General features: G+C 46.7%; 1 protein-coding gene and 1 long non-coding RNA gene across 5 annotated transcripts in view; one reads left to right on the forward strand and one right to left on the reverse strand.

Annotated features, from left to right (window-relative positions):
• TSHZ2 (teashirt zinc finger homeobox 2) overlaps positions 1–5,592 on the reverse strand; it is a 489,244-nt gene extending 483,652 nt beyond the window's left edge. For 2 of the 3 annotated variants that reach the window (XM_070381016.1, XM_070381015.1), the window contains exon 1: positions 4,709–5,592. In XM_070381016.1, the coding sequence (XP_070237117.1) occupies positions 4,709–5,159 (451 nt within the window). In that variant the 5' untranslated portion in view covers positions 5,160–5,592. The remainder of the gene's footprint in view (positions 1–4,708) is intronic. The other variant, XM_070381014.1, reaches the window with a different exon arrangement.
• Positions 5,593–5,746: 154 nt separating this feature from the next.
• LOC138990387 (uncharacterized) overlaps positions 5,747–26,270 on the forward strand; it is a 28,695-nt gene continuing 8,171 nt past the window's right edge. For both annotated transcript variants that reach the window (XR_011466449.1, XR_011466450.1), the window contains exons 1-2: positions 5,747–5,964; positions 25,032–25,916. This is a non-coding gene — a long non-coding RNA (uncharacterized lncRNA). The remainder of the gene's footprint in view (positions 5,965–25,031; positions 25,917–26,270) is intronic.

Here is a 26,270-nt window from a genome sequence, read left to right on the forward strand (position 1 = left end):
AAAAGGCAAGACGCTTCCAGGGACAGAACTGCTAAAGATGCCTAGGAGGTATTTGTTGGGTGTGAAGGTTTCCTGAACACTAGCAACAGAGTCGAGGAGACTGGGAGAAAAATAAATGTAAGATGGTTGAAAAATAAACGCACCATGTTTCTGAGGGATGCGTCTACCCTCCTCAGAAGTGGGCTCTGATTTCCAACCCCCAAGCCAAGAGAAGAGTTTTCTTGTCCAGAAGTTTCTCACGCCCCCTCCCCCTTACCTGGCTTCCACTAGAACTCCCTGTCGCTGGCAATCTGCAGATTAGGGTTAATGCATTGTGTCCTGATATGGCAGATTAAAAATGAAATCAATAAATGCCTAAAACAAATGGGCTTTTGAGCTGTCCCGTTCAATCTGAGTCTTTAAGGGTGAGGAGAGAGGAGGGGGAAGGGGCTCGGAGGGCAGGGGCAGAAGGACCAGTGAAACCATCAGTTTCCACCCAAAACACTGCGTGGACAGTGTGGTTTCAAGGTACCTTTCTTTTTTCAGGGATCTGCCTTAAATCAACAAGAACAGCCTGAACAGATCACGCTGCAGAGCACCTTTAGGGGTGGGAGTATGTGTATATTTTTTTTGTTTTCCATTCATCTGTTAAACATCATACTGTTTGGGTAAGTGAAGGGGTCTCTAGCATGCCTATTTAAACCTTCGAGACGTGAACTTGTCTCTCTGAACTACGCTAAAGCAGAGTGAGAGCGCCAGGGCTGGGACTCCACCCTGTGTCCAGTTCTCTTGAACCCCATCCCTCTCACCAGTGAGTTAAAGGTAAACTTCATCCTGAGCTGTCTGCCTGTTGCTGAGACCTTGCCAGCCAATCTAGTCATTGCCATCATGAGTCTGAAAGAGAGATGGCTCAGGTCATCTCAGCCCTCCTCTGCAGTATTCCGAACTGTCCCTGCTGAATATGCTTCCCATGTAAATAACCTGTGCTATTAAGGTGCAAATTGCAACTTTTAAGTAATGATTGCTAATAGTCTAATGTTTGCTGCCACACAAGGACATTCATGAAAACAAAATCTGCATTATTCATCTCCATATTAAATAAACAAAATAAACTGAGAGAGCTGTTCTTTCCTGCAAGACTTTCCTCAGATCTGGATTACCAGATAGCTTCTGAGAGTCAGCAAAAAGAAAACATTTCATCTCTTCCGATAGACAGAAGCCCATAATTTATATATACGTTAGACATTCATATATATATGATTTCCAAAGATTTTGCTTCCTATTGGAATTGGCTGGCATTATATAAAAACAAGAGTTCAGGCTGGTGAAATTAAATATGTTGCACGTGTGCAGAGGCTGCGACAGATTGTAGGAAATAGAAGGGTTAGAGTGTAAGTCTACAGTTTTAAATTTTTAACGACTCTGCGTCCTGCAAAATACAAACAAATCACAACGCTGCTCTGTTGTATTTTACCTTCCTGCCATCTTCCCTGTCTTCCCTACAATGGATAGGGGGGAAAGATGCTGGTACAGAATCCTGCAATATTTTCAGGTTAAAAAGTAGACGCATTTTAGTGGTGAATGAAATATGTATCAAAGGAAGCAAAGATACACACACACACGTACGCAAACCCGTGGGGCACTGCAGGCTGCTCTCTAAACTTTCTTCCTTGCCCGAAGTTATAGTATGGTGGAAGAGAGTAGCGTTAGAAAGCCAGGAGGAATGACATTTCGAAGGGAAATGTTCTGACTTAGCTGTTTCCTTAAAGAGAGCTGCCTACCTCACAGCCCTTCCCTTAAAGGAGGGAGGAACAGAACCAGTAAAGGCTAACATTCCCCATCACTTGTAATATCCTCTCCCTCATTCTATCCACATACCTGCTTTATTAGAAAGTTCCGTAAATGATTCCTTGAAATGTGGAACTTAAAACTAATAATGCAAAGGAATCAAATGGCCTCCAACAGTTCTTGGGAAAGAGTCTCAGTTCTGATTCACTCACAGGCTTTTTCTATCTTACATTATTCATTAATCAAGCTAGAACTCGAGCTTTCAACATCAGCCCATGGGAATAATTACTTACAGTTGTGTATTGTGTTTAATTTTAAGCAGTGATAAAAGTTAGCATGGCCACAGTTCTGGAGCCCACCTTGTTCTTCTCCCTGGATGTTAACTGGCAGAAGAATCGGAAAGCAGCTAACCGAATGTGAGAATAACCACTTTAGCTAAAACAGCATAGCATCGGTGACTTCAGAGGAAAGAAATATTACGTGGAAAGATATCCGCTTCAGTAATACGTGAGTAAATAATACCGTAAGAGAGGCCTCATTGTGTACAAAATGAATTATTCCCTTTCAGCTTGACAAGGGTTTCCACTTCTTCCAGTGAAAATAATAAAAGCCATGAAAACAAACATGTAAAGACACTAGGAATACAATATGCCAGGAAACGGAAACTACAGTCAGAACTTTCTAACACACACATGCGCTACAGTAAGCAGATAAGCTAACTCCAACAGATACCAGCTTAATGAAAAGGATCTAATTTAAATAATGTGATACGGCTTTATGGTATACACACCTGAATCCTCATTGATCAGAGGACAATTATAATCAAAGCAGTGCAATTCTGAGCAATGCACTTTTTGTAATGAGCTTACCAGAGGAGACATGTCCAGTCGTTCTGGTAATTTAAATTACTGCCTAGCTGTTGATGGCCTTTACCGGAACAACAAGGGGGAAAAAAAGAGTACTTTCAGGGCAGTATCACTTCTTGCTGGACTGTTGCCCGGGGTTCTCTTGTGGGATGACACTAAGGACTTTATCTCTAATAATCTAGCTATACTTAAACTTACGTTGCTAGCCCTAGATGAAGCAAGCTGACTCTTCCTGAGCCTCAAAGGCCAGTGCATACCCCAAAGCTGTTCAGATTGCAAAGCAATCTAAGTTTTAAAAAGTAAGTGAGTTAAATGTAGAAAGGGACGGGGGTAGGAGGAAGAAACTGTTTGCAAAAGAGGTAGCTAGAGTTGAAAAAAGAACACCTCATTGACTAAGCAAGTTCTAAATATATACGGTACTAAAATACCTAAATTATTTTGCTCTTAGAGAAACAATTGGAAAATAAATGAATCAAAGCTTTATAAATGATATTTCCCCATGCAATTTGAACCAAACCATACGCAGTTTCAGAAGCAATTCTGCGCTCAAAAGGGAAGATAATTGTGGATATCTCCAAGCACATGTACTGCCATTCTTGGCTGGAATCAGGCCATGATGGAAGATGAGCTTGGTGGTCCAGCATGTTCAGACACAAACACCCACTTTGCCCAGATTTGTGACTAACTTTGGATTTGTTCTGAGGGTGGCTCTGCAAAGTTTATGAAAGTGTTCCACTGAACTTCTTCTCCCTAATGTTTCGCTCCAGTTGGAACAGAAGGAAATATTGTGGGGGGTCTGCAGAAGACCAGCCTTCACTGACGCTGCCTTAAAGCTTGAGGGTAAAGACAGAAAGAAGGGGAGGAAAAAACTTAAGCTCTTTGCTAATGCCGATTCAACTGAAGGACACAAAGAAATAAAACGCCCACATTAAAAGCCAAACAAGATAATAATTGTGCATGTCTGGCTCTCAATCTAGAGGGCAAGGCTTGCGTCACTGGCACTCCGAGTTACCATGGTGAGTGATTTATTGATATATATCAAGAATGAATAGATCAAAGGCAGTGAGATGACAGGTGATCAATCAAATGTCAAATCAAAACTAGCAATCAAGTGGAAAGCTGATTTTTCAGTGGGTGGGTCTGGCAGGAGAAAAATGAACTTTCATATTACACTTCCGAGAAACAAAACCCCAGCATACTATTAAAAAAGCAATTAAGCAACCCAAAAGGAAGGAAAAAATCCTTTACAAGCTCTAACGTCCTGATCCATTAACCTGTTCCTCTCTTTTTTTGGAGGAGGGGGCGGTAAGAATTCAAATGGGATAGTTCCCACCGCACAAATCAATTTACAAAGTTTGCAACTCACTCTGTGCAAAGAAGATCCAGAACTGTTTCAATGTTCGAGGGGCATTCCCCCCTGCCCCCCACCTTTTTTTTTTTTTTTTTTTTTTTTTTAGAGAAGGGAGAGTGTTGATTAGATTTCCAAAGGAGGCTCCTCTTAAAAAACAGATTCAAAGATTCCTTTCCTGGGGTGGTTTTTTACACCTTGGCGATCAAAGCTGAAGTCCCATGGCTTGCCCCAGAGCCAGCCTTGCAGCCCCAGGCTGGGGCACGGCTCAAAGTTCAGCGCCCCAAACCCCCGCGAGAGGAAACGCCGTCCCCTGAGGCCAGAAGCCACTGGCAGCGACCACCCGGAGGGGGGCGCGGGCGGCAGGACTGCTCCCCACTGCGAACCCCAAATGCTCAGCGCAACTTTGGCCCGAGAGGCAAGAAGCAGACTGGGAGAAAGTTAGGGGTGGGGTAGAGGGTGGAGGGAAAAAAAGTTTAAGGAGGAAAGGCTTGGTGGGATAGCTTGCCCCCACCCCCCAACCGGAGCCTGGAAAGGGGAGGACAGGGGAGGCTGGAGAAGGCGAGCGAGGACGGGGTTATTAGCGGGGCAGAGCGGGGCACCGGAGCTGACGCCCCCGAAAGGCAAGCGAGGGGGGTGGCGTCCCGGGGCGCCCGGGCGAGGAGCTGGCGCCCCGGGCCGCCGGGCCGCCGGGCCGGGCCGCCCCGCGCGGAGCCGGGTCTCTTACCTGCCGCCCGCTTGGGTGCCTGCTGCTTCCTCCTTGGCATCGCTCTAGTTCGCTCCAGTCCCACTTCTGGCGCCCCAGCCCCGAGCCGCCGCGCGCGGGGGCCCGCTGTCTCGCTCGCCTCTCCGGGTCTCCTCCGCCTCCTGCCCGGTGGCTCCCAGGGCGTCACTCGGCCTCTGTCCCCCTGTCCCTGCAACTCCTCCACCGGGGGCCGGAGACCCCCCTCTCTGCGTGGCAGGCAAGACACGGGTGGCTGTGCCGGCTGGTTTGAAGTAGAGGTTGGTTCTGCCTTGTTTGTTTGTTTGTTTGGTTTTGGATTTTTTGTTTTTGTTTTTTCTCCTCTCTCTTTTTGTTTTTGCTTTTTGAAATTTTTTTTTTTTTTGGTTTGGTTTTTTTTTTGTTGGTTTTTTTTTTTTTGGTGACTGTTGAGACACTTGATTTCTTTATTAAACATCCAAGAGCGGGTTCGGATGGAAGGGACGAGGGACGCACACGCGCGCGTAAAGATAAGGAAAAAAAAAAAAAACAACACACAAACAATCCTGGGAAGGTAGTGGGGTCCTCTTTCGCTCCTTCCTTCTCCTCCTGGCCTCCTGCACCTCCACCTCCTCGTCTTCCTCTTCCTCGCCGGGCTCGATGGCGGATTCGCGCCGGGGGCAGAGAGATCTCTCACTGTCGGGTTGTGGCTGCTGTCAGATCCCCGTCTCTGAGTGATATGCGAGAGGACAGGAGCGGGTTTGGGAAAGACAGAAAATCTGGAATTCACTCGCACACACTCACACACGCACACTCACACACACACACACACACACACGCACTCTCGCTCCCTCTCACTCACACACACACACTCACACCCCCCACAGATGCACACACACACACACACACACACCACGCGCACGCACACACATACACACACACTCTCACACACACACAAGACAGGGCGAGGCGATGCCAGCAAACATCGATCCCGCTGAACAAACTGAACATTAACAAACTCCTCCTCCTCTCCCCGCGACCTGATGACAGGGAGAAATTTACTCCCCAGCCGCAGAGCGCCAGGCAGAGGGAGTCTATTAAAGGGACAGTGTCCCGCCGGGAGCGGGGCGGGGCGGGGACCCCGGCGTGCCGCCTGCCCTGCCGTGCGCCCCGCTCGCTGGCGCTGCGACGCGCCCCCCGGGCCGCGGGGACACCCCTCGGAGGAGCGCTGAGAAAGGACGCGCTGGGGGCAGGGGGATGGAAGGAGGAGCCCCGGGCGCCAGGTAAGCTCCACCCACAGGGACGGAAACAGGACCCTGAACGCAGGATGAGGAGGGGAGGACTGCGCTTCCCTTTGGGAGGAGGGATGACCACCATCCTCTGCTGCCTCTTAATCTGACCCAGGGACGTCCTCGCCACCCCCTTGCAATGAACGCCTCTGCTTCTCCCACCTTCCTGCTAGTTTCTGGATGGTTATAAAAGCAAGAATCACACAGGCCTCTCTTTGTTTTATTTAAATACCATGTCTATTGAGCACCTACTATGTGCCCCTCTTCTGGAAACACAGAAGTTATAGAGAAAGGGAAGATCCTGCCCCCCTCCCCCCAGTGTTTGTTTTCTAATGGGGAGCAGATAAGTTGCCCCCAAATATCCGGACTTTGCTTAAAATGTCACTTTCTCCTAGAGGCCAACCTTACTTAAAGTTTCACATGCACATCTCCACCCCTATCACATTTCTCTATTTTATTTTTCTCCACTGGGCTTACCAGTGTCACACGTATGATCACACATGTTAAATACAGTTTTCTATTTTTCTTGTCCAAATTTCCCCTCTGGGATATAAGTTCTGTTGGGAAGAGAGGTTTCTGCCTCTGTGGTTTATCCCCAGTGATGGCATGACATAGAGTAGGTGCCCAATAAAACATTTGAATGAATGGAAAGTAAGCAGATAAGATAATTTCAGAGTGATACGCTCCATGAAGGTGTTAAAAGAGAGTTCCGTGACGACGTTGGAAAGACAGCGTAGCCTCAGTGCAAGAGATGCTACTCCAGCCGAGACAGATTTCAGCCAACCTGTGGTTGGAGCCCTGCTATGGGCCGGGTCCCTTTTGAGCTCTTCTGGGGCCAGGATGAACCTGGACCCTGCCCCCAAGACACTTTGTTCCAGTGGGAGAGACAGACGATTAAAGGGGCAAAGGAGGTCTGCTGGGATAGCAGATGCTCTTAGAAGGGATAGTTAACCTGGACTCGGAGGAAGGCAGGATGGTTAGTTGGGCCAAAAGGGAACTCTGACAGCATGTCCTTAGGATAAAAAGTCAGGCATTATCTGAATCTTTCCGAGGGCTTCTTCCTCCTGCCTTAAAATTTCCTAAGGCTCTTGTTAAGATGCACATTCTTAGGCCTTATTCTAGAAGAAAATGTTCTAACCCTGGTACTACTGATGTTTTGGGGCCACAATCCTCCGTTGTGGAGGGTGTTCTGTGCGTTGTAGGAAATTTAGCATCATGTTGGGTGTCCACCCACTAGATGCCAGAGTCTTCCACCCGAGTTGTGTCAACCAAAATTGTATCCAGACATTGCCCAGTGTCATCCACAAGGCAAAGTCACACCTTCATCTCCTAATTGGAAATTTCTAGGGCCCCATTGCCCTTGACCTTCTAAATGAGAAACTTCTAGATGAGCTCTTTGGAATCTGCATTTTTTGACCAAACAACTCCTAATCCCACAAGTGAACCTCCTGTTTACTCCGGTTTAAAAACTTCTGCTACAAAAGGCTTTGTTCTTTTGGAATCAGACATACCTCAGATTGCTAACTATAGAGCCAGCTAAGGCTTAGATATTAAAATAATAATTAAAATGATTTAGGAGTTCCAGGGGTAACACTGTTCCTGGCACTGTGATGGTCTCCACCAGTGCCCGCTCCTCAGTCCCGCCCCCACCAGGCACTCAGCGCTGAGGCCTGACCAGTGTGGCCAGGGGCACTCTGTGCCTACAGCTCCCCCACCTGTCACTTTTACCCTCGCTCATGGGGAATGACCGAGGATGATCCATCCCACAAATGTTTTTCTAAACCATTCTTTTGGACCATAGGAAACTCCCATCCTACCAGTCGATTGCAAGGTGTATTATCACTCTTTGCGAAGTGCTGTTGAATCATTTTTAACATCCCTGCACAGGGCAGGGGTGCTCATTTCTCCACACATGTGTGGTACAAGTTTTTAATTCACTTACCCTAAATCACCCCATCGGCCTCCGCCCATGATCGGCCCCACCTAACCCCAGCCCAGTCCTTAGGCAATGGAGGCAGAGAAAAGCCCACTTCATAGCTGGCAACGTCAGCAAAAGGGGCATTAGTACTAATTAATTCTAATTACACAGCACACCTTTCCGGAGCGCTGTGATAGGAAGCATAGCTTGTTGAGTAAAAACCCCGTCGTCTATGTCATTAAGGAACCGCAGTTATAAAGTTAGGAGGTGCAGACTTGGGCCTCAACAGAGAGAAGACTGAGACTCCAGGAAGCTCAGCTTGGAAAATCTGCCACGTTCGACAGAAGCCCCGTGCCTGTCGGTTGGGCCTTTGAGGTCCATTCAGCCCTTTAACAAACGTCGACTGAGTTAGGTGCCAGCTGTTGTGCTGAGCACAGGAGATGCCGGAACGCTAAGATAGGACCCGTGCCTTCCGAAAGCGTCTGTAAAATGACATCTCAAGGACGGGGAACTAGGAAAGGAGTTGAGGAGCTGACTCCAGCCTTGGAGTAAATCAGTAGGGCGGCGAGCAGGAGACCCTGAGCTACAGGATCTCTGCCAGCCACTCTTCAGGGTTCTTCTCCGAATCTTCCCTCCGCTCTTTCCTCTTCCTCAATCACTGGTTCCATAGCGGGTGAGCGGCGCTCACAGGATCTGCTGTAAAAGTTTCCTTTTAGCTGGCGGCCAGCTCATTCTCGGACCACATTTCTGGAGTGTTCTTTCATTAATTTGTGTGTGTTTTCCCTATGGCTACTGCTGCAGAGCGTATAGCCTGGTGATCAACAGAGAAGACTCTGGCTGCCCTAGGGGGGTGCCGAACGCAGTGGGGCCCGGATGTCACTCAGCAGGGTGACATGACACTGGAAAACGCTGAGTCACACAGTGAACGTGTCAATATTCCCTTTCAATCCGGGAAAGTGTCTGTTCGCTGCTGGTGTGGCTTTTGTGCCCATCACTGGCCAACTTCTATTTTCAACCAAGAAACTGGAGATTTCTGGCTCAGAAGCTGGGGAGGGGCAAGAGTACCTGGTTAGACTTTCAAAACGTGGTCTGTTTTCATGGAATTCACTTTCAGTTTACTTCTGTCTTAGAGAGACAGACTGTTCTCCATTTACGATAGCAATCTAAATTTTAATATAACTTATGGGTTTAAAAGTATCCTTAAGGAACAGTAGAGAATAGGTAATGGGGCGGGTGGGTTGAGAAGATAGCAAAACGAGAGGAAGGTGGCATGGGCGTGACTCGAATGTGCAAAATACCAGTCCACATGCTCTGGCACTTGGAGAAGCTTCTTCCCAGAGCTGGTGGCTTGGCTGTGTCTAAGTATCCAGGGAACTTAGCATCCTAGGATCCAACACGCAAACTTTGGGATGTGTAAAGGCATGAATTGATTGGAATGACTCAACCGTATTTTCCAGAACACACTGGCTCAACATCAGAATCTCCTGGGGACTTTTTAGGTAAGATAAAGAAACACAGGCCCCACCCCAGACTTACTAAATTAGATCCTAGGGTGGGGCCAGAAAAATATGAAATTTTGAAAGTTCCCAGGTGATTCTGATGAGGTGCCAGGCCACTGGAAGCTCCCTTGTGCAAGGACTGAATTTTGTAACAAGTGAATCAAGTTAGCAGAAGTTGTTGCACGAAGGGACAGGCTGGGCGTCTCCTGTTGGATTCACTTGCAAGGTGATGGTGGTGTGTTGAGGAGCCTTTTCTATGTACCCAAAGAAGCCTGTGAAGGCTCCATTAAAGCACACACCTATTACAGGTTTCCCCGATGGCTCAGAGATAAAGAATCTGCCTACCAATGCAGGAGACTCCGGTTTGATCCCTGGGTTGGAAAGATTCCCTGGAAAAGGAAATGGCAACCCAGTCCAGTATTCTCGTCTGGGAAATCCCATGGACAGGGGAGCCTGGCAGGCTACAGTCCGTGGGGTCACAAAAGAATTGAATATGACTTAGCAACTAAACAACAACACTCTGGTGCTGCATTTGGGAGGCAGTTGGTTTGCCTGTTTTATCGCTGGACTGCAACTCAATGTGAAAGTGAAAGTGAAGTCGTGTCCGACTCTTTGCGACCCCATGGACAGTAACCTAGCGGGCTCTGCGGTCCATGGGATTTTCCAGGCAAGAATTCTGGAGTGGGCTGCCATTTCCTTGTAATTAAAGCAAATATTCTCTGAGTGCCCACTTTACCCTAGGCACTGCCCTGGTTGTTGGACACTGGGGCAGCGTGTGAGATTCTTGAGCATCTTAGTTACTGTCCTGTCTCCTGTACAAATTTCAAGTCTTTTGCATTACTCTTCCCTCCAGCAAGATGCTTCTCCCAGATCTGTTTTTCCTCTTTACTCTCAACTCAAATGTCACCTCCCTCTCCCACCCTATATGCCCTCCTCTTTCTCTCATCCTTCCTGGTACTTACAACCACATGTAAGTGATTTCCTATACTTGCCTCTTTATTATATGTCTCCCTTAATTAAAACAGAAGTTCTCTACCTATGCATCTCTGAGCCCAGTGCAGGATTGGTGATCAGTAAAAAGTTGTGAAATGATTGAATACCGAGATGAGCATATTTCTAAGGAAGAATAAACTTTAAAAATATCTTAGGGCTTTCTTTAGAGACTTCCCTGCCTACACAGTGGATAAGAATCAGCCTGCCAATGCAGAAGACACAGGTTCGATCCCTAATTTGGGAAGATCCCACGTGCCCAAGCAACTAAGCCCGTGCACCACCACTGTTGAGTCTGCGTGCTGCAGACACTGGAGCCTGAGTGCCCAGGACCTATGCTTGGCAACAAGGAAGCGCCCGAACTGCAACAAAAAGTAGTCCCCGCTCTGCAACTAGAAAAAGCCTGTGCAAAGGCAGTCAAAAGAAATCAACAAATGAACCTCAGTGTTTTCTGTGGGCTTCCCTGGTGGCTTGGATGGCAAAGAATCCACCTGCAATGTGGGAGAACTGGGTTTGATCCCTGGTTTAGGAAGATCCTCTGGAGGAGGGCATGGCAGCCCACTCCAGTGTTCTTGCCTGGAGAATGCCCATGGACAGAGGAGCCTGGCAGGCTGCACCCATGGGTTCGCAGAGAGTCAGACACGACCGAGCGACTGAGCACAGGGCTTCCTGTAGAGGGATGTAAAGCATTTCAGCCTGTGCCCCTTTCCAGTTGAGGCTGTCCTCCCCTTCCCAACTTCCCTGCCTTTTTCCCCTTCCCCTCTCTTATCTATTGTCTCCTTCATATTCTCCCTTAAATACCACCTCTTTCAGGAAGTCTTCCAGGGTGGATCCTATGTGATTCGAACTTCTCTAGTCCGTGTCTTCCCCAAGCAAAGAGACTCAGTGTAGAATATGTCTCCAAATATATGAGCATACAGGCAGACAGAACTCATCCTGAGCATCAGAAAGGTTGCATCTGACAGTGGGTATGAGGAATTTCTGGGGAGGGGGCGGGGGCGAGTATTGTTCATAACTGGGGCTGTTTATGCCAGTGTGTTTGGTCTGTGAAAATGTATTCAGTGCAGGCTTATGAATTGTACACTACTTTATCTGTATGTAATGCTTCAGTTAAAAAAAAAAAAAAGCAGTGTTCTCAAACTTTGCTATGTATTATAATCAACTGGGGTGATTTTAAAAAATCCCAGTGCCCAAGTGTTACCCCAGGCTCATTACATCAGTCTGTGAGGGCGGGCTCCAGCCATTAGTATTTTTTTAAAGCCCCCAGATGATTCCAATATGCGGCCAAGTTTGAGAGTCAGTGGACCATACGATTTTGCCCTTGAGGATATAATTCATTGCCTTCCTCTTCTGTCGTTTAACTTATTCAAGATATCTCTCTTCCAGTGACTGTTTTGTGAAAACCTCAACGTAGCGGTCTCCTCTCGTGACACCCAGCGCGGCAGCGTGTTGAAGGGGAGAAGGGGATGCGAGGAAGTGGCAGATGGGTCGTGGAGAGAGATGGGGAGAGTAAAGCAGAGCGGTGTGATGCAGTGGGGTGGGGGCAGGATCCACTTTGGGTGGGGACCATGGGACGCCTTTCTGAGAAGGTGTCCTTTAACCTGAGATCTGCAAGATACAAAGCAGCCAATCAGGAGCCACCGCCTGAAATTGGAAGAGGTTGCTCTGCTTCCAGAACACAAAAGATGTAGCTGCCAGGTCCCAGGTTGGGAGGGCCAGGCAGTTGGGAAGAAGAAGCAGAGCGAAGGCAGGAGAGGCGAGTCAGGTCAAGATCACAGTGGGGGTGTGTGCATGCGCACATTATTGGTCATAATATGGAGTCTGAATTTTCTTCTTTCAGCCTTTGATAAAGGCTAATCAACTCATTTATTTACATCCTGAAAGACCTAGTCCCTTAGACTGGATTTGCTCAACCAGCACAGAAGACACTATGTCTTCTTCTACTTGGTGGAAATTTACTCCCTGAAAACATTTAAGGTGGATGACAAAGTTTGGGGATGCTCAGGCATTGACAAGCTTGCTTCTGCGAATAAATCTTCCAAGAGTTGTTAGTCTCTCTTAAGAAAAAAAAAAAAAAAAAAATGTGGTTACGTGTAGAATTAAGCATTATGGATATTTGCAACGGGGCAGCTGCTGAGCAGGCCGGCTGGGGTGTGGGAGCTCTTCAGTCAAGCATCCATTACGTTCGTCCCTGGGAGTTGACTACTTGGAGTTGGTGACCGTGTTTTGCTGCTGCTGAAGAATCCAGACCACGTCGCCGGCCCAGGAACCCATTGCTCAACTTCATTAGCCACAGGAAGACATTAAGTGAGTGTAAGGACCGAACGGCCTGGAAACCACGTGACGAGCAGCCTTTAAGTTCTGGGCTCCAGTATATTTTATGCCATTTCAACTGTGCATCAAGCTCTCATCCCTGGACTCATTAGAACTGTGTGCCCAAAGGTGCCCCTCAACTTTCAGAAGCAAATAGAGAATGATATAATTCGCTCTGAGAACACCTTTCTGTCTCATCCAGAGCATGTCTTATCTGTTATGATTAGGCATTAAGCGTCCTGTTGTCTTGAAAATTTCATGAGATTCTACCCCTGCTTGCTAGGATTATGTCAAAGTGACTTTTCCTGGATGCTGTTTTTGCCCATCAATACAGCTTGTCTTTTCTCCTTAACCATTGCTGGGAAGGCCAACACTGCTAAGGAGCCCACCGGATTAAAATGGTCGAATAGTTCAGGCTTGCAGATGCCCTTGTGTGTCTTGAAGGCTTGTGTGTCTTGCTTTTGGTTCCCCAAGAAGCACACCCCTCAAGATTAAGATTTGAGAGCAAGTCGTTTATTTGGAAGATAATCCTGGAAAACTCCAGTAGGGGTGGGGAGAGAAGGATGCAGGCAGTTGGAGAGTGTCATCAAGCAGGTTGTCACTGTGGGCAACTGCGGGCTCATCCCGTTGGGGGAGGGGCGGGACTCAGTGTAGATGTGTGGATACTCCCCCTGGGGATATCCCTTCTGAAGTTGGGGAGTGCCGAGGTGTCCGCCCACCTGGGAGCTGGGAGGAGGCAGCTTCTCCCGCCCTTCCCTGCGTCAAAGAGCTGCGTGTGCTACTGAAGTGTGGGGAAGTGGGCCAGTCACCAGGCAATGTCTGTTAGACTGGAATCCCCCAAACCGTGACCTTCACACGGGCGAGCCCCAAGACTGTCTCATACACATTGTCTTATAGGCAACGTCTCCGCTTCTTAGCCTGGTTCCGGTACATCGCAGACCTTCAGTAGTGGTCTGTGCGTTAGTCGCTTAGCTGTGTCCGACTCTTTGCGACCCCGTGGACTGTAGCCCGCCAGTCTCTCCTGTCCATGTGCTTCTCCAGGCAAGAATACTGGAGTGGGTTGCCACTTCCTTCTCCAGGGGATCCTCCCAATGCAGGAACTGAACCCGGATCTCCCTTGCAGGCAGATTCTTTACTATCTGAGCCACCAGGAAAGCCCTTCAGTAATGACCTAAATGCATTGTAAGTCTTCACACCATGCCCCCGTTAGTCACTCTGTCTTAATACTCTTATCTGTAATGTATTTAGTTCTTATTAGTCTTGTTTATTCGCTAGTTTTGTCAGAGTCCTCTCTCCCCACAGTGTGCCCACTGGGACCAGCAGCCTCTCTTTTCCTCACATCTCTAGTGCAGAGCAGAGTTCTCATTATTACCATGGCTCGAGATTTTAAACAAAATCAAAGATGTGATCCAAGACAAGTGTGTTCTTAACTGTAGATGGGAGAAGAACGTTTGAAATTAGGATTGTCCCAAGAAGGTAGGCACCAGGAAAGGAAAACAAATGCAGGTGTAGAGTCAGACAGGCCTGCATTTGAAAACGGCTTCCACTATTCACTGAGACTATAACCTTGGGCAAGTTGTTCAGCCTCTCTGAGCCTCAGTTTTCCTATCTGTAAAATGGGGACAATTATGTCACCGATTCCATTAGGGGCTCAGAGGGGATTGTGTGACCTAACCTAAATACTCATCACGACACCTGACACATGGACAGTACTCCCACATTTTTAGCTTTTTCATTCTTTTACAAGCATTTGTGGATTGACTATTGTTTATAGAATGATTTCAACTGCATCTGAGGTTTAATCTACTCTGTACTAGGGGATAAAACGAGCATCAGCTCAATCCTCTATGTTTGCAAGGACACCAATTCACAGAAGCCAACTGGGGAAGCTCAGATCTTCATGTACAAACGGCAAAGATGGCATAGCACACACCCCAGCCATTGGTGGCAGACAGCTGCTGCCAGCACCTTCTCCTCTTCTTTGGAGCCTCCTCCGTTTCCTACTAAGGTTCATTAAGCACCTCCTCCTTGCCAGGCAGTGGGCTGGGTGCTACGGATGCAGAGGGGAAGAAAGCAACTGCCGGGTCCCTAGGGAACTTAACCATCCAGGGAAAGAGGCAAATTATAGAAATGGTCTAACAGTAGTTAGCGTTTGTGAAGCACTCAGGCCACACACTGTGCTGAGCACCTGAAACGTGAATGTATCAATCCTTGGAACAATTCGATGAGATGGTGGTCCCCATTTTACATGTGAAGAAACTGAGGCACAAAGGAATTAGGAAACTCACCCAAGGCTATAGCGACAGCAGCTTAGAAGCCTGGATTCAAACACCCTGAGAAGGCTCTAGCTTGTACATCCAACCACCACACATTACTCTCTTGGTAACACTACAGCCGTGCTGAGTCATTTTTTTATTATTATTTTTGACTGTGCTGGGTCTTCACTGCTGCATGGGCTTTTCTCTGGCTGTGGCAAGCGGGGGCTTCTCACTGCAGTGACTTCTCTTGTGAAGCCCGGGCTCTAGGGCGGTAAGGCTTCAGCAGTTGCGGCTCCCGGACTATTGAGCACAGGCTCAGTACTTGTGACACACGGGCTTAGTTGCTCCGAGGCATGTGGGATCTTCCTGGATCAGGGATCAAACCTGTGTCTCCTGCCTTGGCAGGGGGATTCTTTACCACTAAGCCACCAGGCAAGACCCACGCTGACTTTTGTATCACAAAATATCTGGTCACCGCATTGCTTTTCCCTGTTTGTACTCTGCAGCTTCACAGTTCTTGAACTGTTCTTAAACATAGTCCATGTGTTGTCTCCTACAGAGTTAAAATAGATTGATTCCTGGGCCCCATCTTTAGGAATCCTGAGAGAGTAGATGTGGGGTGGAGTCTGAAAAGGTGCCTTTCTAACAAGATCCTGTGAACTCTCAGAGCATACTTGGAGTTGCATGCGTTCCAAGAGGGGTGCTTTCTGCTCCCAGGAGACACTTGACAATGTCTGCAGATGTTTCTGATTGTCACGTTTCAGGGGTGTGTGACCGGCATCTAGCAGGTAGAGGCCAGAGATCCCAGCAAACGTCCTATAGCATACAGGCAAGGCCCTTGCAAGCAAAGACTGACCCAGCCCCAAATGTCAATAAGGGCCAAGGCTGAGAACCCCAGCGCAGAGCCCGGCCTCGCAAGCTTTACTGTAGAGGAGGCATCTGGGGATCCGGCTTCCAGTGCAGATTCTGATCAAGTGAGCGCAGAGTGCCTGTGTGTGTTTAGTTGCTCAGTCGTCTCGACTCTTTTGCGACCTCATGAACGGTAGTCCGCCAGGCTCCTCTGTCCATGGGATTCTCCAGACAAGAATACTGGAGTGGGTCACTATTTCCTTCTCCGGGGGATTTTCCCGACCCAGGGATCGAACCCGTGTTTCCTGGATCTCCTGCACTGCCAGGTGGGTTCTTTACCACCGGGCTACCAGGGAAGCCCATAGGGTGCCTGGGACGCTGCATTCCTAACAAACTGCAGCAGATGCTGCTGATGGTTCTGCTCCAGGGACCACACTTCGAGTAGCAAAAGCTAGACAACGTTCTGCACAGACATAGGTCTTGAATCAAGTCCTAGGGTACAGTGAACGCTTAAGAAATAAAACCCGAACCTCAGCCTGAATGAGTGTGGAACAAAAGTAACTCTGAGTTTCAATCTCTCCTTCAACCCCCCTGTAGCTAGTTTCGCCCTTAAAGAAGTTCAGGGAGGCGGAGGGGCTCCCGGGGAGGAAGTCTTCCGCGCCCCTCCTGGACGCGGTGAGGGGCCGATTTAAAACGAGCAAGGACAGAGCTTGGTCAGAACTGCCTTCCTCTGCTCTGAGACATCAAGTCGAGTCTATTGTTGCCTGGAATCGTGGCTTCTTTCCAAGAGCCGCACGCTACATCTGCCTTTCAGGTCTGCGAGCGCGAGATGAAAAAGTGGCTGTTTGTGAAATGGTTGCTCTCCTGGGAAAGGGGTATGGGAGAAAATGGACTCTCTGCGCCCAGCCCTCCAGAGATGGCACCCCAGCCCCCGTGATAAATGGCAGCATTAACAAGGTTTGGTTGAGAGGGGACCTGCAGATTTATGACTTCCTGTCTCCGCCAGCAGATGTCATTATGGCTGACAGAACAGAAGGCCTTTCAAGAGCTGGCTGGGGTGGAGCTAAGGAGAGGGGGAAAAAAATTAAATAAAAGGCAGAAGCCAAAAGTAGTGTTTGCTCACTGGTGCTATTGTTGATGCTGTCATTTTAGGAACACGGGGAAGTTTTACATTAAACCGAGCGTCTTGTAATATTTCTGAGGTCCAGCTTTGAAGATGTAGGTGGAAACTCTCAAATGAAGGACAAACGTATTAACTTCGCTCAAATAGGAAAACTTGCAGGGTTTTGTCCCAGGTTTATCTGTACCTGAAAAGTTCTTCAGGATGAAGTGAACACAGCACTGAATAAATTTATATTTTTACTCTGGAATATCATTTTGATGGGTGTTTAAATACATTTACAAATGCAGCAGCCTCTTCTGAAATTCTTTTGACATACATAAAATTTTTACCCATTTCTAAGTTGTTTAACAGAGTGTGATTGGTATTTTATGGGCTAGATTTTTTGAAAATTGGCGTAAATTTAGCATTTATCATTGGACCCCCGCACCCATGCTAATAAGTACAACCACTTATTACTTACTTAACAATAATTACAAGTCGCATTTCCACATTTCCTCTTTCTCATCCTCGCCTAAAGCTAAAGGAAGTATTTCTGTAAGTAAAGGAAGTATTTTTTCTAGTTGATTGACTCATCTCATGGGGGTATTGAATGTATTCTGTGGGCTCAGGTCATCACTGCCTCAGAGTGACCTGGAAGGAGCAGTTCTGGGGGATACTGAATGCATTCTGTGGGCTCAGGTCATCACTGCCTCAGAGTGACCTGGAAGGAGCAGTTCTGGGGGTACTGAATGCATTCTGTGGGGCTCAGGTCATCACTGCCTCAGAGTGACCTGGAAGGAGCAGTTCTGGGCTGTCTTGATGGACCTGTCATCAGCAAATCATCTCCCATCAGGACCACACGACCAACGTACTCAGGCAAAAGTTGAGAGCCATGGGGAGCCTCACGGAGGACAGCCACCAGGTCCCCTTCCAAAATAAATTCATCTCCAGCCAAACCCGATCCAGAGACTTCTTCTATAATTAACCAATAGCTGTGGTGTTAATGCGTATGGGGTAGTGAGTATCTGATTTTTGCAGTGACTCTGAAGGTATGAAAACGGCCACCCCATAGTCCCTTCTGGAGAAGGCAATGGCAACCCACTCCAGTATTCTTGCCTGGAGAATCCCATGGACGGAGGAGCCTGGTAGGCTGCAGTCCATGGGGTCGCTAAGAGTCGGACACGACTGAGCGCCTTCACTTTGACTTTTCACTTTCATGCATTGGAGGAGGAAATGGCAACCCACTCCAGTGTTCTTGCCTGGAGAATCCCAGGGACGGGGGAGCCTGGTGGGCTGCCGTCTCTGGGGTCGCACAGAGTCGGACACGACTGAAGCGACTTAGCAGCAGCAGAAGCAGCATAGTCCCTTCTGCAAACCGCTCTGGATTGGCGGTGTGGTGGTCTGCTTAAAACCCGGGCTCTGGAGGCTCAGTCTCTGAATTCTTTTCCTGGCTCTTTCACTCACTACCTGTGTTATTCTGGGCAAGCTACTTAAGCTACCTCACCTGTCACATGATGGACAATAATAGCACCATTCTCTTAGAGGTTTTTTTTTTTTTTAATGAAGATCAAATGCAGAGTTCATGAAGTGATTAGCCAAGTGGCTGGCCCAGGGTAGGAGTTCACTAAATTAGCTGTTGTTATAATGATTACCATTAAAATACCTTCCCTCTTCACTATTTCACAGGTAGACACATAGAGATGTGGACTAATTCACTGGCCACCCAGAAATGAAATCCGATAAGAACAAAATAACAATAACGCTGACTGTGGCTGTCGGGTACTGAGTGCACGAAGCTCCAGACGCTGTACTAAGTCCCTTACATGCAAAACCTATTGAGTTTAATCCTTAAAACAACCTTAGGAGGCCAAGTAATATGACTCTCCTTTTACGTATAAGGAGACTCAGAGTGGATAGCTTAAGCCAATGGTTCTCAATGGTTTGATATGCATTGGAATTACCTGTAGGGCTTGAGAAAACTCTGATTACTGACTCCTTTCCCTGGAGTATTTGATTCAGTAGGTCTGGTGCGTGGGCCCTGAGATTTTCATTCCAAAAATTCTCAGCTGCCGCTGCTGCTGCTGTCTGGGGACCACATTTGAAAATCACTGGTTTCAGTAACTTTCAAGGTTCGTTGTCATTGTTCGATAGCTAAGTTGTGTCTAACTCTGTGACCCCATGGACTGCAGAAGCCAGGCTTCCCTGTCCTTCACTATCTCCTGGAATTTGCTCAAGTTCATGTCCACTGAGTCGATAATGTTATCTAACCATCTCATCCTCTGTCGCCCCCTTCTCCTTTTGCCTTGAATCTTTCCCAGCATTAGGGTCTCTTCCTGTTCAGGATTACACAGTGACCTTGTTCTTGTTTAAGGTTCTTATTCAAGTTCAAGTTTGCACAGTGAGTAAGTGGCAGAGTGAATTTTCAAATTTAAAAATTTGAGTACATTAAAAAAATGTATTCTTAACAGGTATCTATATTACTTAGAGTTCCTAACATCAAACTTTTGATTTATGGTTGATGGTTGAATTCACAGAGCATAATGTTTCGGACAGCTATTTGTTTAAATATTCTCATCCATGAAGCTCATCATAGTGCAGAATAGTTTTTAGTTTCTGGAAGGGGAAAATTTCAGGGATATTTTCAAAAGGAGGAGTCCTGGTATCATCCTCATGCACCACTGTTGAGATTCACAGCACTCCTGCTGGGGTGGAAGAGAACGCAAGGTCTGTGGCCCACCCCAGCTGCAGAAAGCACTAGAAGTTCCAAGATGGAGCCTGGCCGTACAGGCTACACTTGGATGCCACCTGTTTCTGACAGACACAGTGTTTGCTCAGTCAGCGACCCGGGAGGACTCTCAGACGCAGTCCACTGGACGTCCGAGGGCCCTGGAGATCCTCCACTGAATGTCTAAGATCTAGATTTCTCTATGGCCCAGGTGAGCCTCTTGAAACGAGTCAGCCCAGGGACCGCTGGCACACGCTGCATTAATTCCTTAAGAACAGGGATGTGCTTGAGTCCACAGTGGGGAGTGTGGGAATGCAGGAGAGAGATGGCCACAAGCGCCTGGTCAGAGATGTGCTTGGAGACAGAGGACTGCAGGAGGAGAGTCAGGACAAAGCCCTACATCCCTTAGTGAGCACAGCAAGGCAGCAAAGAGCCATTGGCATCTTCCTCATTCAGTTGCAAATGACAAGAACTGAAATTCAAATACATAGACAAGATGTACTTCACGAAATGGAAAGATTCAAGGACTTGAGAAAATGGATGAGGCAGAAGTTGGTTGCTGAAAGCCTGAGGATCCCTGTGGCCAGGGTCAGCAAGGAGGAACAGAGGAGGCCTTGGCTTGCCAATAGAGACTGAGGCTCCAGTGCTTCCTCTGTCGGGTAGATTAGCTGGTCACTGGGGACCCTTCTTGTCTGACATAGGAAGATGCTATTTATTCATCTATTCACTCATTCATTCAACAGCTGTTTGCTGAGCACACACTATGGACTCGGCACTGTTAGAGACTGCTCAGTATTCTTTTTCCCTGGGAGCACCTGCTGAAGCCTCGTGCTCATCCAGGCTGTGTGACCCTGGGACGTGCACTCAACTCTGGGCTGATCACTGAAGATGGGGGCGGGGTGGGTGCTGACCCCGGAGCAGATGCTTTCTGTGGGGGCAGGGCTGCTGCCTGCCTCACTTTAGTCACATCATTTCAGAGACTTGGTTCTTCAAAGCAAAATTAAAGAGCTGTTACCAGAAAGGTGGCTCATGGATGCTGGATAGTCAAAAACCATAAACATTCACACTAATAGGTGGAGTGGATTACCATTTCCTTCTCCAGGGGATCTTCCCGACCCAGGGATCGAACCCAGGTCTCCCCCATTGTAGACAGATGCTTTACTGTCTAAACCACCAGGGAAGTCCCCACTAATAGCTAACTTTCTTTTTTTGTGCCTCACTCTAATACGAAGAGGTTAAGATAAAGTGAAGTCTGCAGCATTTTTACTACCAAGGACACCTTACATGCTGCCCCTGCTGCTTACCGTGGGGACCAAATTTAACTACATTTGAAAAATGTTGTCTATCATTTACCCATTCATCCATCAATACATCCATGTGCTATTTGACATGTTTTCATTGAGTGTCTAGTTTCTTGTCTTGTTCTAGCACTGAAATTATAGCAGTTGTGGTTTGCATGACCCTGGGGCTTCTGCATCCAGCCTAGACTCAGCGGCATCCACGTTTCTGATTAGATGAGATAATTCAAATCTTCATCGTTAAAGCCACTAGTTGAAGTATTCTATTACTTGTAGTTAAAAGCATTCCTAATTGATACAATCAGATCCAAAAGAGACCCTCTAAGCAGCTTAGAGTATGAAGATGTCCAGATGATTATAAGTGCCACAAAGCTCCTGAAGGGGCGTACAGGAGCTTACACTTAGGAGAACTAATCATTTTTTTTAAATGCATTTAACAAGCAATAACACTTTTTCTACTATGTTAGAGAATTAGATCAGAGTGTGGCAAAGTTTTTCTTAAAGGACCACACAGTAAATATTTCTGCTTTGCTGACCATATTGACCTCTTTTGCAACTACTCAACTTTGTTGTTGTAGGACAAAAGAAGCCACAAATGATATGTAAATAAGGGGGCCTGGCTGTGTGCCAATAAAACTTTATTTACAAAAATAGGTAGCTGGCTAGATTGGACCCTGGTCCGTACTTTACTGACTCCTGAACTAGGTACGCACATTGAGTATGCAATAAAAACAAGCAATCAAAAATAGTTTATAATATGCTTATTAAAATATGGGAAATTTCTCAAAGTTTTGCTTTACAGATTCCCAGTGCCAAGTCTCAAACTCACACATTCTGTGATTCAGTGATGCCTCTGTCGAGCTTCCCCTTCTCCCGCAGAAGGGAATTGAGTGGTGGGTCAGCTGGAGAGCTGCCCGAAGTACGAATCTCAAACAAGCTTAGAGACGCTAATGAAAGAAGCTGGAAAAATACACATTTCCCCCCTCTGATAAAACATATATCACTATAAAGTGAAGAAGGCAAAACATAACATTTATTAGCCCTGGAATATTTTTGCTGAGGATTTTTGTAACTAACACACCCAGCAGTGGTAGTCAGCTCAAAGATGGCAGTTGTGGTTAGCAGAAACCCCAGAGCCACATCACGTGTGTGGTGTGCTCTGATTTACAAGGGCTGTGATCTACATTGTGAATAGTCAGCCTTCCAATATACCTCCCAAGAAGTCGCTTGGTTCAGAAGAGTCGCAAAAGAATGCTAAAGGAAAACTAAAACTGCAGAAAAGTTGGAAATATCTTGTTTTACTTTTTAAAAGAATATTGACTCTGTTTCGAGTGGAGAACGTCAGAAGGAGAAAAACAAATACCGCATATTAATGCATATGTATGGGATCTAGAAAACTGGACTGATGAACCTATTTGCAAGGAAGGAATAGAAATGCAGATGTAGAGAGTGGACTTGTGAACACAGTGGGGGAAGGAGAGAGTGGGGTGAATGGAGAAAGTAGCCCTGACATATATACACTCTCAGTGTAGTAGACAGCTGATGCGAAGGTGCTGGATAACACAGGGAGCCCAGCCTGCTGCTCTGTGATGACCGGTGGGGTGGGGAGGGGAAGGGCTGGGAGGCTCAGGAGGGAGGGGAGATACGTGTGTGTATACACGTATCATTATGGCTGATTTGCATTGCTGTCTAGCAGAAACCAACGCAATATTGTAAAGAAATTTTCCTCCAATTAAAATAGAACTGCCTTATGATCCAGCAATCCCACTGCTGGGCATACACACTGAGGAAACCAGAAGGGAAAGAGACACGTGTACCCCAGTGTTCATTGCAGCACTGTTTATAATAGCCAGGACATGGAAGCAACCTAGATGTCCATCAGCAGATGAATGGATAAGCAAGCTGTGGTACATATACACAATGGAGTATTACTCAGCCATTAAAAAGAATTCATTTGAATCAGTTCTAATGAGGTGGATGAAACTGGAGCCTATTATACAGAGTGAAGTAAGCCAGAAGGAAAAACACCAATACAGTATACTAACGCATATATATGGAATTTAGAAAGATGGTAACGATAACCCTGTATACAAGACAGCAAAAGAGACACTGATGTATAGAACAGGCTTATGGACTCTGTGGGAGAGGGTGGGAAGATGTGGGAGAATGGCATTGAAACATGTGAAATGTCATGTATGAAAAAAAATAAATAAATAAATTCAAAGAGAATATTGACTGTTTCAGCTAATGGAGGTAAACTGTAAGTCACGTGGATTCTGGAAAACAGTCTTACAAGAAAATTAGATTCCTTCCACCATCAGGGCCTACCTCTGGGGCAAAATCTGCAAGGACCCTGGATTGAAAAGTCACTGGATTATTCGTCCACAGGGCTCTCATTATCCTAAGGCCCACAAACTCAAGTATCCCTTGTATCCAAGAAGGTAGTAACAAAATGGAGCAGATTGGGTCTGAGGCGACAGGGAGTGGTGGGCATTAAGGCAGCCTGGAGGGCTCACGGCCTGTCTAAAGGGGGCAGTCACTATACAAAACCCCTATAGGCTCCAGTGAGTTGCTTCCCCCTTAGGAAAGAGCTCAAGATCTTTATAAGAAGACAGTAATCTAGACTTTTCAATAAAAGTTCCCTATTGTGTAAATTTTGTGCCAGCCAAGTAAAACATATTTGTGGTTCAATCATGGCTTAAGTTATAAGCCTCTGTCTCCCTTTTCCTTGCACACACATGCACACACACACACAAAGTACCTTGTATTCTAGACAAGAGACACTGCTTCAGCTACTGTAGTGAGGACATGCCGGCCGCCACCGAAGTATAGCTGTGCATCTTAGCTGACCTGATTTCTCAACTCTGCCTCCCCAGATAAGATGAACTGTTGTACAACACGGCACCCCTTCCCATATCTCAGCTATGGATCTATTAGTGTTGCTATTTATGGAGAGGAGAAAAGAGAGTGATAATTTATACATACATTTGTTTTGTAAAAATTATGCTCCCATCCTCTGATTGGCTTGAGTCCCCCAGAATATCACCTCTCCGTGATAAATAACGTGTCTGGGAGGGGAAATGCTAAATCGTTTAAGAATTTCAAATTTTTACGTTGCCACTTGTAACAAACTGTGTCATCCACTGAACCATGCAGTTTTTCCCCCCTCCTCAAAATGTCACAAGAAGAAACGTGATCGCAACAGTCTACACATGCCAAACACATTTGTCGAGTAGACGACATGGAAAGAATTGCAATCGAAGCACCACCCCTGTAAAGAAACGCAGAATTTAACCTGATTTTAATTGAAGTGTTGCAAGTCGATACCTTTTGTTTAGTCAGGAGACAAAGCAGGTATAAAGGCGGGTAGTGACAGTAACTACTCAAGACACTTTGAGCGCTGGGACTTCTGAGGCACTTTGAGGAGGAAAAAAAAGCAATACTATACTAACTTATATGAAAGAAATGTGATTGCATTTAGTGGAGAAAATGCTTCCAAGATGGTAATGAATAAGGCAATACAGTCATCCCTCAGTATCCACAGGATGGGTTCCAGGACTCCAGAAGATACTAAACTCCAAAAAGTGCCCAAGTCCTTGATATAACATGACACAGTACAGTTGGCCCTTAGATCCGCAGATTTCACGTGTGTGGATTCAACCAACCAAGGGGATCGGATGCAGCGTCTGCAATTCAAAGGACAAACTCAGCTGCCCGTTTCTTGCAAGTGTGCCAAGAATTAATAGCTGCAGTCGTGTCGGACTCTTGGCAATCCTATGGACCATAGGTCGCCAGCCTCCTCTGTCCCTGGGATTCTCCAGGCAAGAATACTGCAGTGGGTAGCCATGCCCTCCTTCAGGGGATCCTCCGGACCCAGGGATTGAGCCCAAGTCTTATGTCTCCTGCGTCAGCAGGTGGGTTCTTTACCACTAGTGCCAGTGAGCCCGACCGCCTAGACCGCCAGTTTAGCGTGGTTCAAAACTGAGGTACTGTATGCTTCAGGAAGATACTCCTGGGCACTCAGTAGTTAAACAAAGAAACTGGACAGCTAGGTGTGGTGGACCCCAGTGGTTTCTCCTGTCTAACTTCAGTTCCTCTTCCTCTTCCAGATAACACCATTTGGAGTTTGACTCCCCCACCATGATCAGCCATTAATTTTTGTGGTATCGATCCTTCCCCCAGCTTTTGAGGGTGGACTCTGACTATCTGAAGCCAAAAATCCTATTCTGTCTCATCCCTCTGGAAACCATGATTTGATTTATGATGGAAGAAACCCAGTCAAAACCAATACAATCTCTGGAGAATTTTTCTAGGGCTTCTGAGATGAAACAAGTGGCTCTCAACTCTTTGAGATCCAGTCCTTCCATGATCTGTGTGGTGTGAAGATATGTAGACTTGCCCAACTTCATTGCTTACTAAGACAGAAGTCCATGGAACTGCCAATGGGAACTCATCTGAAGCCTGAGGAAGTTGCTGATTCAATGGAAGGCAGAGAAGAAATACAGAAGGGAACTAAGCTGGTCCTTGACGGCACTAGATCAAACTGTACCTGAAGCCCTGCCCTTGGCCCTTTCAGTGATGCAAACATATGCATTTCTTCCTTCTTCAGGCCAGTTTGAATTTATTTTCTGGTTGCAGTGCAGAAGACTCTTGAGAGTCCCTTGGACTGCAAGGACATTAATCCCATCAATCCTAAAGGAAGTAAGCCCTGACTATTCATTGGAAGGACTGATGCTGAAGCTCCAGTACTTTGGCCACCTGATGCAAAGAGCCAATTCACTGGAAAAGACCCTGATTCTGGGAAAGATTGAAGGCAAAAGGAGAAGGGGGTGGCAGAGGATAAGATGGTTAGATAGCATCACCAACATAATGGATATGAATTTGAGCAAACTCTGATAGATAGTGAAAGACAGAGGAATCTGGCATGCTTCAGTCCATGGGGTTTCAAAGAGTTGCACATGACTTAGCAACTAAACAACAACACACTTTACATGGTAAGATTCTTAACTCACTATTTGGTTTTGCCAAGTTGATGATGACATATTAATCCAATTTCAATGAGTTATGCTGGGAAAGTGAGGTCACACCGTGGGTCTCCGATTCACTGTTTTATTTAGTATGTTGTTTTTGATCAGCATGAATACCTTCTTAAATCATTTTCTTACCAGTCTCCTGTCCACACTTTGCAACACAGATCAGGCACCACCTTCCCTATTCAGAATTCATTCTGAGCAAGAAGTACAAACATTCGACTTTCAGATCTATTGAGGTGGCCCCAAGTAGTGGATAAAAGCGTATGTGCTATGTTAGACAAACAGGATTTTGAATTCTGGCTCTGTGATCTACCA

This window comes from Bos mutus, chromosome 13 (assembly GCF_027580195.1).
Source record: "Bos mutus isolate GX-2022 chromosome 13, NWIPB_WYAK_1.1, whole genome shotgun sequence".
Classification (NCBI taxonomy): domain Eukaryota; kingdom Metazoa; phylum Chordata; class Mammalia; order Artiodactyla; family Bovidae; genus Bos; species Bos mutus.